Source organism: Triticum aestivum, chromosome 2A, assembly GCF_018294505.1.
Source record: "Triticum aestivum cultivar Chinese Spring chromosome 2A, IWGSC CS RefSeq v2.1, whole genome shotgun sequence".
In the NCBI taxonomy this organism is placed as follows: Eukaryota; Viridiplantae; Streptophyta; class Magnoliopsida; order Poales; family Poaceae; genus Triticum; species Triticum aestivum.
The window spans coordinates 729995540-730008951 of record NC_057797.1 but is presented as its reverse complement, the minus strand read 5'-3'; the positions used below and the strand labels follow the sequence as shown (position 1 = coordinate 730008951).

Sequence of the window (13412 nt, the reverse complement as noted above, 5' to 3'; positions counted from 1 at the left end):
ATTTTAGCGCCGGTTACCAAACCGGCCCTAAAGGGCCTTACGAACCGGTGCTATTGTTCGGTTCTGCACTAGTGTTTGCACGGCATGTGGACGCAACGAGACGATCTACCATAGATTTTGGGGCTATCCTCACTCGGTTCTATATTGGAAAAAACCATAGTCGGAAAAGGGAATTGCGGTGGTGATCCCATCGTGTCAGCTTGATTCCCAGAGTGCAGATGCTAGATGGCTCCTCGAGTGGTTCGAGCATGCAGGGGAGGAAGAGAGAGTAGTGATGATCCAATCAGTCTACGCTCTGTGGCTAGCTCGCAACGAGGCCCGGGATGGAAAGCGGATTGAAGATCCACATGAAATAATGATGCGGGTGATGCGGCTAGTGGAGGAATGGCAAAAAGTTCACGAGAAATCCACTACTGAACGCATGCCGGTGGTGAGAGCTAGGTGGGAAGCGTCGGTGAAGGGCTGGATAAAAGCAAACGCCGATGGAGCTTTCTCCAAAGGGCGCGGAAAGGGAGGAGTAGGGGTGGTCTTGAGAGACCATAATGGAGGCTTTCGGGCTGCTGCGTGTCTCTTTGTCGATGTTGCGTCGAGCGCAGAGCAGGCGGAGGTGGTGGCTTGTCGGCGAGCTATTCAACTAGCTAGCGAAGCAAATGTGCTTCATGTGGAGCTGGACAATCTGGGTGTGGCAGCGGCAATCAACAAAAATGATCAAGATCTCTCGACCTTGGGGCTTTGTATTGAGGAAATCAAGCGTTTGCTAACCCAGTTTTCGCAGGTGAAGGTTTCTTGGACAAAGAGAGAAGAAAATGGTGCCACTGATAAGCTAGATAAATTAAGTTTAGGGGATGAGGTTTGTATTGTTTGGTGGGCTGTACCACCGGAGTCTATCCTCCAGGTTATCTCAGACGAGATTCCTAGCTATTTTTAATAATAAAGCAATGTTGATCCTAAAAAAAGCATCTGTAGCAAACTTCTTCAAAACGTGTAACCTGTAAAAATTCGAAGACTACACGGGTTTGACCCCCTTTTTTGAGCCAGATCAGAGCCTGTATAGTCGCCTGGCCCATAAATGATTTTACAGTGGCCAGGAAAACCACCCCCTCGCGCAGTATATATATGAGTTTGCAGCGAGTATATGAGGCGAAACCCTATCCCCGCGCCGCATCAATCCCCCTCTCCCCTCTTGATTTCTCGCCGCTGGTGACTCGAATCCGCCGTCGCACTCCACCATGTGACACGGGATGTGGAGCTCGGGCCGCCGCTCCGGCGCAAAGAAGCAGCAGCGGTGTGTTAAAGCCGACGGCGCAAAGAAGCGAGCCGCCCGGAAGTACACGAACCGCGGTTTAGAGTAGCCGTCGTCGCTCCTCCGCTGCGAGATGGAGGAGTACGACCGCAGGCAGGCGCGTCTGTCCTCCGGTGTAGGAATCTCCTCCGCCGCGGGCAGTTCCGCCGGCTGGTCGAGCTCCCGTCCGCCGCTCCTCATGCCGGTGAAAAAAGAGCCGGAGGTAGCCCCCGCCGCTCCGCGCGGTGAAGAGGGAGCTCGAGGCGGAGCCGGTGCGGCTGGGCGGTGGCGTCACCGGGCCGGAAGATTTCCTCACCCTGGCGGAGGCGGACATCTTCGAGCAGGCCATCATCGTGCGCATTGCACTGGAGGAGGAGGAGGAGGCGCAGTAGCACCGTCGATCTCTAGCCGAGCGACGACGTCCTCCTCGAGCAGGAGCTCGCGAAGGTGCAGGACTTTGGCACCAACCTTGAGGCATGGCGCCGCGAAGCCAAGGCGTAGGACGACATCTACGTCGACCTCATCTCCTTGTCGGCGACAATTGAAGTCCTCACCGCCGTAGCGTCGCCGCCGCACGCGGATGGCTCCGGTGAGCCAAATTTTGGCAATAGGTTTTACGGTGACTGCTGCCGGTTCAAGTACTATGAACGCTGCCGGTTCTACTGAAGTAGTTCGATATCTCCCACGAAGATCTGTTTTCAAAATTTTACGTTTCTGTTCTGCCGCCGCTGTTATCGGTCCGTATCCGAGGCATTTCTACGAACTTTAAACTCAGTTTACAGGTCCATGATATAAAGGGTCTGCTAGAGATGCTCTTAGCGCACCCAGCACAGAAGCCTCCACTTAATTCATGGGATTAATTAGGCATGTTGAGTTCGTGCCAACAAGTGATCTCGACTCCCATGCCAGGCGAGGTGAACACATGGTTTCTGGACCGAATCTACGTGTTTTTCTCTCGCTTGTTGTGTATATGTTCGTAATGAAGCGTTTGAATACCGTCGAGTTCACACCCCACTTTAACAATCATGGTACAAACAAAAAGAGTTCACACCCCAATTTTACACAGCAAGATACCATTGAGCTAAAAGTGTTGTCACACACCTTTCGAGATATTGATTCTCTATCGTGCATGGGCCCATCGTCCATGATTTGCTTTGATATCCGTGCTACTTTTTAAGTTGTTTTCAAAATTTGTCTTGTTTCAAAATGTTTTACAAAGTTTTTGTGTTTCATTGTGTATCAATAAAACAGGGTGCACTTGTTTTGAATTGGGTTTGCTGATCCACGTTGATACACAATGAACCATCAAGATACACTTGTGCAACTAGCCTACATATTGAGATGGATAGCAAAGAAATAGTTGGCAAGTTGCAGAGCAAGGAGCGCGATATGTCGAGCTGGGCCAGTGATTGAAGAGGTCAAACAAATGCTGGGGGCACGCCAGAGGTGGAAGGTGGCATGGGTTAGACGCACTGCTAATAGTGCAGCCCATGGGTTAGCTAAGGATGGGGTTTTGAACAATCTCTACTCCTAATGGACGAGTCCTTCCGTCGTTCGTTCGTTCGTCCGCTCCCCTGCCCTCGCACGCCCCCCCGCTCGCCATCGATTTTTTTCATCGAACCAAAAAACTGTCGTAAGAAAACCAGGGCAATTCTTCCTTCCAGAAAAAAGCCAGCCAACATGACCCACGCCAGAAACGCCCTCCACTTCCATATGCTCCTTTCGCGTTTCCCGACTGCCGCCGCCCTACCCCGTGGCGGCTAGGTTAACGCCGCCAGCCTCCTTCCTCCACGCTGAATCCACTACGCGACGTCGTCGGCTCTTCAAACTTGTCCTCCACCGCTCCTGATCGACGACCTCGTTGTCTCCTTCGAGCCCCTTCTCCATCACGACATGCCCGCGCTGGTCGATGCCATCATCCCAGATGCCCCTTCTCCATCACGCCTTAGAGCCGATCTATACGAACTATGAACGCCCCCAGATGGTCAAGCTCTTTAGCCAGCATCCCATAGCCTCATCAAGATATGATCGTGTCCAGCTTCGCACTCTGGCCCGCAGGGTGGAGAGAGACGGCAGGTCTTAATTTTTTATTGTGTGGTCTCCTTCCTCCTTTATCCAGATAGGGTTTGGGGTGGTGGTCGAGTCCAGCGAGCAGCCTCATCTCACTCGACTTCCACAATCTCACCCCTGGTGGTATCTTCCCTCCCGTGCTTGATTTTGGTTCCCATGGACCATGGTGCTATCTTCCCTCCTGTCTCCCTCCTTTGATTCTAACCTGGTCTTCTTTGATGCGTTGTCTTGGTTTAGATTATGCAAGATTAGGTGATGTTGTCTACCCACATTTATAGAAGTGGATCGCAGATGCGATGTAGCAGAGAGAGGGGCCTTGAGAGGTGAGCTGCTGCTGCTACTCCTCTGTGTGAATTTTGAGTTTGCTAACCACATGTACCATGTGTGGTTGCTGCTACTCCTCTGTTATTACACATCTAGGGGAAATAGCCAGGGAGAGAGAAGACTATGGGGGAGAAAAGAAAGGAGAGGAGTTAGCCAAGATTCAGGACAAAATTCGTCATCTTTGAGCTGAAGCTTTTGCCTCAAAAGGTAACTTTCTGATAGTCCCTAGAATATGGTTTGATGGATGGATTAGAATAAATTATGCCTGGTTGATGCAATTGCTAATTAGGTACTGGAAACAGAAGACTAACTTTGACAACTAGGCTTAAACTGTCGATAGTTTTTATATGACCATAAAATCAAAGTTGTAGAGGATGTCGATAGATTTCTAACAGTATCTTATTTGCACAATTCTTACCAACTGATTGAAAGTTACAGTCAAAACAAGTTTCGCCCGACAGTCTTTTAATGGTCACTGACTCACTGTACCCCAGGTCCGTCCCAACAATCTAGAGCCGCACGCTCAAGGTTCAGGAATTTGGAAAGCACCAACACACCCTCGCTAGAGCTGCTCTGTTGTGCTTTTTTTTTTTTCATATACCAAGTTTGTGGTGTACGCTTATTCCTTACTTCATTTACAAGCCGTTTACACCAATCCATTTATATCTTGCATAGAATTAGCATACTGATCTATATTCTTTTGTTCTGTTTCTTTCAAGGTCCTTTGCAGGTTCCTTTGGCAATGTGTTGCTGGTTGTCAACATGATTAGAGATACTTTCTGCCACAAAGGTTCAGTTTCTAACGAAGCAGTCCAGCAAGTAAAGTTGTATTTATCTTGATGTAGTCAAATAAGATTTTGTGAGTTACTACTCCAGATATGCTACATGTAATAGACATGCATGTACGCATGTATTTAACCATCTAGAAAAGAGGCTGTATTCCTGTTGAAAGCTATATTAAATCCTAATTTTTGACTCTTCGGATGAAATGAAGGTGAGGAACGGCATCTTGCATTGACTGAAAAAACACACTTCATAAATATTTTAAATTTTGCAGTAGTTACGACTGTCCGAGCGGAATAAGAGTGAGGGGTGAGAATGAGTGGGATGGAGATTGGGGTTGGTTTGTTTAGTTAGGCTGAAAAGGACAAAAAACGTGGCCCAACGCAAACAAGCAGGTGTCTGTTTTTCGTTCATCCACGACCCATTCACGTCCCAAATTTGAGCCGGATTTGTGTACAAACGGATAGGGTATGCCAGTCGGGGCACGACGCACGCCCATGTCCTCCCATTGGTATGCCGGGGCAAGACGCACGCCCATGTCCTCCCATTGGTATGCCAGTTGGGGCACGCCCTTTCCCCTTCCCTCCCACCACCCCCCTGCTCTGCCCTCCCTTCAAGGCCCAACATGGTAACAAGCCGCTCACCCTTACCCATTGGTTGGACTATCATTTGCAATTGCCCCAAGTACAAGGAGCAATAAGCCACCCAAAATAATAATGGAGGGTCGGCGGCCGTGGTTGAGCATGAAGAAGGGGAGAAGCGGCCGAGGGGCAAGACCAACTCCAAGGTGGACGAAAAGCATGACACGGCGACATTTGCCTTGCAAGAAACTTTGCAAGGCATGATGACCCAAATGCAAGCAAGGGAGGAGAGGAAGCGCCAAGAGAAAGAGGAGCAAGTACCCTACATTGAGATACAATAAAAAAAGCTCGAGATTGAGGAGAACGTCCAAACCAAGAAGCTTGAGATTTGAGGCGACCAATGCAAAGACAAAGTAAAATAGGTGGCACTCACTTTCACGGCGAAGGAGGTGGAGATCATGACCGTGGACTTGACAAAGATGTCCCCGAGGAAAAGGCCGTGGTTCAAGAAGAAGTAAAAGGAGATGCTCGAGCTAGATGATTGAGCTATGACCAAGAGCGCCATCATTTTTTGTATGTCAGCTTGTGTGCCGACATGAACTAGGGACGCGATGCAAGAACTATGGCCCTTTTTTGTGTGTTGGCAAGTGTGTCGGCCGCTAGCACTCTGGTCGGCAAGAACTATGGCCGCTGGCATGTCTATGGTCTTGCCTTAATTTTAGATTTCAAATATCTTGCAAAAAAACACTACGCCCGAACGAAATGGGACGGCCGGTTGGGCACACCGGCCAGATTTGGTTAGGCGTGGCCAGACACCACCCCTTTGGTCGATCCTAAGAGACAGAATCCACACAAAACGGATGCTCATTTAGGGTCATGCATTGGAGTTGGCCTTTTGGCTGTCTGAGCGGAATAATGTTCCTACTTTAGAAAATGTGGCAAATTGCATTTCACTAGAGATGGCTTTGCAGAAAATTTCATGAACGAGTTGTTCATATTTTTTTTCATCAAGTCGTAAATATTTTTTGGTTAGGTTAGAAGGGTAAATCCATTTGATAGTTGCTTCAAGGGTCTCCAGCGAGAAATGCCCTACTACGGCAGGAAACCGAGGGGGAAGGGGAGGCTCCGGCAAGAAATGGGAAAGAGTGGATCATGGGATGGAGTTTTTGTGTCCGGACCGTGTGTTGGAGCTGACATGATGGATAATCCGGACGAAGGTAGGATTTTGGGAAGCCTGCTGGGCGCCTGTTTGATGTTCGAACACGTCCGGACGTATGAGGGAGAAATGAGCGTCAATCTTGAAGATGACCTTAATTACTTATTGGTTCATTTATACGTTAGAGCCCGTAGCAACTCACGGGCATTCTACTAGTTTGGGTGCATGAACCTTCTGGGTGTATTTTGCACATTATCTCGGCAGAGATCCCTGCCCTTTATGAATAAGTGGAGAATGTGGTGAATTAAAACAAAATGATGCACTTAGGAGCAGAAAGAAAAACGCAACTAAAAGCATTAAAACAAGACGTTCTAAAACCAGCCAAAAAGTAACACGAATCTTAAAGCTGGCATGAACGGTGGATCCATACACGGATATCCCGTGCACGGTATAACTGATTATCTCTACTTTGCGGTCCATCATAAAGCCAACAGATATGGAAATAGGACGCAAATATATACACGTTTATTTTCTAGGAGGAGAAGATATGTACATTTTGTAATGCCAGCTCGACTAATGGAGTGATAGTGCAGGATAGTACATCATCGGGGTGATCTATCAGTTTAACTGTCCTGTCACGAGTCTGCAAAGTCTTGCCCGGTTTCAGCGCGCGCACTCGTCGTCGCCATGGATGGCACGGCGCCGCGGCATGGGAGCGCGCGCAGTGCTACTGGCCTGCAGGTAAAGGGCCAAATGGACACGGCTATCCCGCTCCTGCAATGTACAGAGTCTGGGCGCACGAACAAACGACCGATCGATCACGAGACGAGCTTCTCGGCGGCCACCCCCTGCAGCAGCGGCCGCGAGTCATCGTGCGGCGCCGCCATGACGCCGCGGCGTCGAGGGAATGAGCGGCGCTCCTCGGAGTCAGACGACGAGACGCGGCGGAGGACGTCCCGGAGGTGGTCCTCGTCGCAGGGGAGCGCGAGGGGCCCGGAGGCCGACGGGAAGCCGTACTCCTCCTCCGCCTGGCGCAGCAGCTCCCGGAACGCCGGGTGGCTCAGCTGCGCCACCGGCACCACGAGCCGCCTCGACGACGACTCCCCGTCGTCGCGGCCCCGAACGCGCACGGCCACGTGCCCCGCCGGCACGGCGGCGTCCAGCATGTCCTTTACGGGCCGCACCGAGGCCGCCGCTCGGTCGCACCACCGTCGCACGGCGCGGCGCAGCGAGGCGAGAGACTGGACCGTGTTGATGACCTTGCACATGCTTGTCGACTCTGGGCTAGCTCTGCTCCGCTGTTCTCTCTGTCTTGACTCTTTGAGCTTGCGTATGGGTGGAGTATCTGGAGAGCGGGACGGGGTGGCAATATATAGGCCCGGGGCTCGGGGTCCGTCACTGTGGAGTTGGCGGAAATTGCGGGAACCGTGAGCCCGTGATGACTTGGACGTGTGTCGTGCGTCTCGCACGTGAGACCTAGCACTAGCATAGCACTTCATTTCCAGTGAAAGTAAGACGAGTGAAGTATGGTAGATTTACTTTTTCTGTCACCGCATGTGCGACACTCAGGCGGATGCCAACGCTTCCTTAGATCATTTTCTTTGTGCATTTATAATATGTTTGGATCATTTTCAAAAGAATAAAAATATTCCAATCAGATAACTCTGTCTTAGAGGAAAAATTCGTCCATCTGTGCTCGAGTCCAAACCGGTGTGAAAACTATCACGGTTGTGCATGCATTTCTTGGTCCCCTTGTGCCCGTGTCCCAGGGAGGACCAGACTAGAGAAGGCAGCCCCGGAGGATCGGAGCAGGCTAGCTAGAGAAGGCAACTACCGGCGTCACTGCCGCGGTGGCAGTGCAGACCACCTGACCATGCATCCACGAGTCCGTGGCACCGTCGAGGACCTTGCCGAGCGCACCGATGGTCCGGTTCGGTAAGCCATTGGCATCTGCTGTTTGTTCGTTGGTACGGCCTACCTTAAAGGCGCTAGCTAGCTCCAGTCCCACTCCCAGATCCAGTGAGCCAGGCAAAGCAAGCAAGGCGCGATGCAGCAAGAAGCTGGATCCACTGACGTAGGGCGGTCCACCTCCATATGACGCATGCGTTTGGCGTGCTGTGCCACGGATCTTTGTTTCCCTTCTTCCTAAACCTCCACGTTTTACTCTCCTTTTCCGCCGCGTGCGTTGTTCACGCCTGAGCGGGCTCGGCTTGAGCTTGGTTTCCGTTTACCGTTTCGAGTCTATCCGATGATATCGCACCTTTTAGGTGTGTGTGTGTATGTCTCCATGAAAATTCCATCTGGATGGATATGAAATATCTATGGATTGTGCTGCTGACGCATGCTTTAGATATATCTCTAGCTTGTCCCATGCCTTTGTGTTCTAGATTATGCTGATATATCTTTTCTTGATTTCCCGCAAAAAAGAAAGATCATTTCTTGATACTCTGTTCAGTTTGGATGGAATAAAAGTTGTTGTTTCCCAAACGTACATAATAGAACTCCTCGCCCCGATGAACTTCTTACTGAGTTTTATTATAAATTTTGGCCTCTAGTTTGTCATGATCTTCATTGTCTTTTCCAGGAATTGTAGTACATTTTATATTGCTAGATCTAGTTATGGTATTCTCACTTCCTAAATGTGTAGATCATGTCAAAATTCAACGTTACAAGCCAATTTGTCTTCTTAATGTGTATTTTATGATTTGTAATAAGGTAAAAGGCAGTAGAGTTGTCAGCAGTCTTTACCTTAACAAACAACTTTTATAAAAGATGGATACCCCCTTTAGATGGGCTGTCTTGTCATAAAAGTGTTGCATGGAAATCATAGGAACAAGGGATCATTTGTCTTGTTAAAAAATACATTTTGAGAATACTTATTATACATTTAATTAGTCATTGTTTAAAGTAGATTTTGAGAATACTTATGATACATTTAATTGGCATTTATTTTTATCAGATTATGAGAAGACGTATGATATGTTTATATTTTATTTTCTTCAAATGTATGCTATAATAAGTTTGGCTGCCGGATTTGGATTTATAATGCAGTTATTGTAATCCTTTCAGAACTAAAAAAAGTTGAGACAAGGGAATTATTTATCCCATATTTTGTTAAACATTGTAGTAGATGATTTTATCATTATCATTAATAATTATACTGAAATATATTTTATTACTGAGTTTACCAAATAATTTAATACAAGGCGGCATGAACATGCTGCAATATGCAAATGCAACCATCTTCATGTCTCTGAATAATTTCAATCGTTTACTGCATTTGAAATTTTAATATGTCCTTATGATCGTATCTCACATTTATCGGTTGATTTATTCAAAATGAGACCACTCCTATTTTGGTGAAGCAAAAATATATAATCCAAGATTATAGACTATTTTTACACATGAAGATGGCAATTATCTTTTAAATATGTGGACATTTCGTGTAGTTAGATAGTCAGTCTTAATAATAAGGATTAAACAAGTATTAATGAGAAAATTCATTCTATATGGTATCCATGTTAAATTGTCGAGAGGTCATGGTAAAAGGTTTGATTTCTATAGGAAATGCGTGTGAGCCTAAGAATTATAGTTAGCTTGTATTAGTAGATACACATGTGCCTTACTAAATGGACGTGGAAAATTGACAATGAACATCGGATTTGGTAGAAGTTTATTAGAAATAAATATATTATAGCATGTTGTCCTAGTGAAAGGAACAATCTGGACAATCACACTTGAGGTAGGGTTTATGGAAGTAACGGAAGTATTCTTTATTTTCTATTAAAACAACAAGAAATAGAAACAGAGCTATGTTTTGGGAGGGTTTCTGGATTGGTGATATCTTGTTGTGTGACGAATATAGAAGGCTTTATAATTTCACTTTTCGCATTAGGAACAATGTAGTGGTTTGAAACCGTCTGATTAAGAAGACACGTGTGTCTCACTGTTGACCAAATCTGGGGGTTTTCCGTACGATCCACATATCTAGCATAGAAAATGTAGAGTTTAAATGTCCATATAGAAGTGTTTGGTTTGTAGAGTTTAAATGTCCATATAGAAGAGTTTAAATGCCCATTTCAAATTAATGTATTTTTGTATAGCTTCTAATAATGGTATCCAAGTTAAATGTATCTTGATTATGAGAGGCTGCAAAGGTAGTGACAATAGGTGTTGTTTTCGTGACATACTTGAATATCACTATAGTTTGTTATTTAACTGCATAATAGCCAAATATATTTGAGGCTTGGTACAAAATGTTCTACTGCATTATTGATGCGACTATCAGCTTCTCAGAGATTAGCTCTTGGATTTTGATCTTTCCCTGTAATGTTATAGCGATGGAATCGTGTGGGTGTTGTTGCGGTTATTTGGTCTTTGTGAGAAAATGCATCATGTTTTGATTCAACTGTTGGTGATGTGTCAACTCGCTAGACAGATTGACAACTGGATAACTATATAGAATACAAATACTCAACAGAGACATGACAATATCTATCTACAACTATCAAGAGTAGCCACTGATTTTTTTATGCAGGCGTGTGGGATGAAGGTCATTGACAAGAAGGTTGGGGGCTAGGTAATTAGATTGGTGCCATACCGAAGTTGTAGTTTCTTCTAGTTCTGGGAAATATTTGTGTACATTGCTTTGCAAATGTGTTTTGCTTGCTTCCTATGGTTATGTTCTGATGGTGTTTAAGTTTTCCCTAGTTTCACTTTTAAGTAGAGTTTGAGGTTTGTTGTAATAGGTTTCACTGAAACTTGTGGACCTTGTTGATTTCATTTTATGAAATCGGGAGTGTGAGCTTCTAAGCTCGAAAAAGATGGCAAAATTTATATACCTTCAACAATGTTTTTTGTGTTTGGCTACGACCTTTGAGCTGGATTATGATATTGCTTCTACTTGAATTTTTTTCTATACATTTTGCCATTTTTGGCTACCCATCAAAGTAGTGCATGTGGTTAGATGGCTACCAGGATATGGTTGTCCCCTTTGTCCAACAAAGATTAAGCCCAGGTATTGCATATTTTATGTCTCATTATGTCAGCATATTTTGTAGTGGGAGGCTACATTCCTATTGACAATGAGGTACCAACGGTGGCATCTTTAATGTGTTAAACTCCTTGATGGCAATAGCCATTATGCGATATGTAAGTGTGTATGTGTGATGGTGATGTGTGTATGTATGTGTGTCTATGTTGTACTTGGTGTTTCTCAAAACATTATTTTGGACTAATTCTAAAACCATGTCCTAGCGAACATAATAATCATGAAAAAGTAGAAAGTATGTAACATGTGTAGTATTTTTTATATTTTGGGAGTTTCCAAACTTATATTCGTGTTTGTCAAAGAAAACAAGTTTGGGTTTTGGTTCCTTAACTTCAAAATTGGACATTTTGGACGTTAAATTTCTTAAACCAGGCCGCTCACTTGACTCAAAGCAGTATGAGTCATGATGTGGCAGTGAAACCGGTTTCACCTTATGGTAACCCAATCATCTAAAAGAATTCACAGAAGTACAAAAGGACTGGACTAAGTATTTTATTAAAGAAAAAATGTATTTCATAAAAAATGAAATCCTATAACAAATTCATACAAAATGCATATCGTGGAAATATAACTAAAGCCCTTTCTTAAGGAATGCAAAAATGAAAAGGCATAAATCTTGAGTATATGTTAAAAAATGGAAATTCGAGAAAAGACATACATAATTTAGAAACGATAGTGATTATATGTAGATTATCAATAGTTTTCGAAACTATTGTGAGTTTTCATGACTTCCCTGTTCTTCATAATGTTTGTGAAAATTTTCATGTTTTAAAGTTTTACATTTTAATTTTAATAGTTCCCACGTTGTAATATCCTCGATGATGAGCTTGATGAACTCTTCTATAACACAGTATGAATTTTAGTATTTTTATATTTTAGATATATTTTCATTTTTCCTTGATACTTTATTTTCTTGTATAGAGCTCGCATGTGTGCAAAACCACATCGTAATTTAAGGGGTTGTGGGAGGACAAATTCCGGGCACCTGTAGGAGAGATTTCAGGCAAATCTATCTATGTGCAAAACCATAGTGAGAGTAACTTAGCTAGTAACACCATGTACTCCAAGACAAATTTATTTATATGGTAAGTAATTAATAAGGGGTAACATAATATGTTACCGTAACATAACACACCCGTGGAGAAAATGAGTCTACATGTAGTTAGATAAACACATATGTTACTATACATTATTGAGGTAGTAACATGGGCATGTTAAAGCAAGTACAATAAAATAATATAGACGACTGTAAGGCTTTAAATAATACTCCCTCCATTCCTAAATATAGGGTGTATAGTTTTTGGCATGAAAATTAAAGAATGCACATGGAGTGAAAATTTCACAAGTTTTGGGCGAGATTACACCTGACTAATTGACATGAGAAAATAGAGGAGTTTGCCTAATATAAGCAAATGTAATCAAATCCCTAAAAAAAATATTCAAACGAGTGGTGCAACGCAAGACACCTTATATTTCAAACTTTTTCTAAAAAGGCTATACACCTTATATCAAGGAACGGAGGGAGTATATTTTTGTCAAGTTGGAGAAAAGATAAAAGAAATGAGAAGAGAAGCAAGCTACAATCGTGCTCCTATAGACTTTTGTGAGAGTGTGGTGGGTCATAAATCAATAAAGTAGTATATATTTATATCTAACTATTATACTTGCCAGCTATAAGATTGATGACAACATCGTATAGCCAACAGCAATGATGGACTAGAGGCAGAGCTTATGGCGTGTAAAGAAGGCCTTGATCTTGCTCTTCACCCAACCATCTTACCCACCGCCATTGAGTTGGACTGTGCTTAGGCAGTCTCGATGTTAACCGCGAGTCCTGGGGACCGCTCAAGATACAAGACACTTTTGCGAGACATCTAGTCAATGATTTTAGAGGACCCAATGGGAGCTATCGATTACCCATATTAGGCGCACAAAAAAAAATAGTCGTAGCCTCGCAGCCTATGGGCGTAGTACACCGCGTACTACCATTTGGTTTGTATTGGCACATACGAAGTTGTAAACTTGTGTATAGCTGAAAAGCCGCCTTGAGTTATGAAATCTCCCTATTTTCCGCAAAAATATATAGCCAACAGCTAGCTATACTATTAACCTTGCTTTATTCCATAAAAAAAGCATATGCATGTTACTGACAAAAAAGGGTTGCCG

The 13412-nt window shown here is 44.6% G+C and overlaps 1 protein-coding gene and 1 long non-coding RNA gene across 2 annotated transcripts; one reads left to right on the top strand and one right to left on the bottom strand.

The window, feature by feature from the left end:
* The first annotated feature begins 2994 nt into the window (after positions 1–2994).
* LOC123186266 (uncharacterized) lies at positions 2995–4665 on the top strand. Its single transcript, XR_006493586.1, has 2 exons — positions 2995–3883; positions 4396–4665. It is a non-coding gene; the product is annotated as an uncharacterized lncRNA (long non-coding RNA).
* Positions 4666–6710: 2045 nt separating this feature from the next.
* LOC123186264 (protein SMALL AUXIN UP-REGULATED RNA 10-like) lies at positions 6711–7513 on the bottom strand. Its single transcript, XM_044598049.1, has one exon. It carries the CDS (start codon positions 7462–7464, stop codon positions 7015–7017), a length of 450 nt encoding a protein of 149 aa, XP_044453984.1. The 5' UTR covers positions 7465–7513; the 3' UTR covers positions 6711–7014.
* Between the last annotated feature and the right edge of the window lie 5899 nt (positions 7514–13412).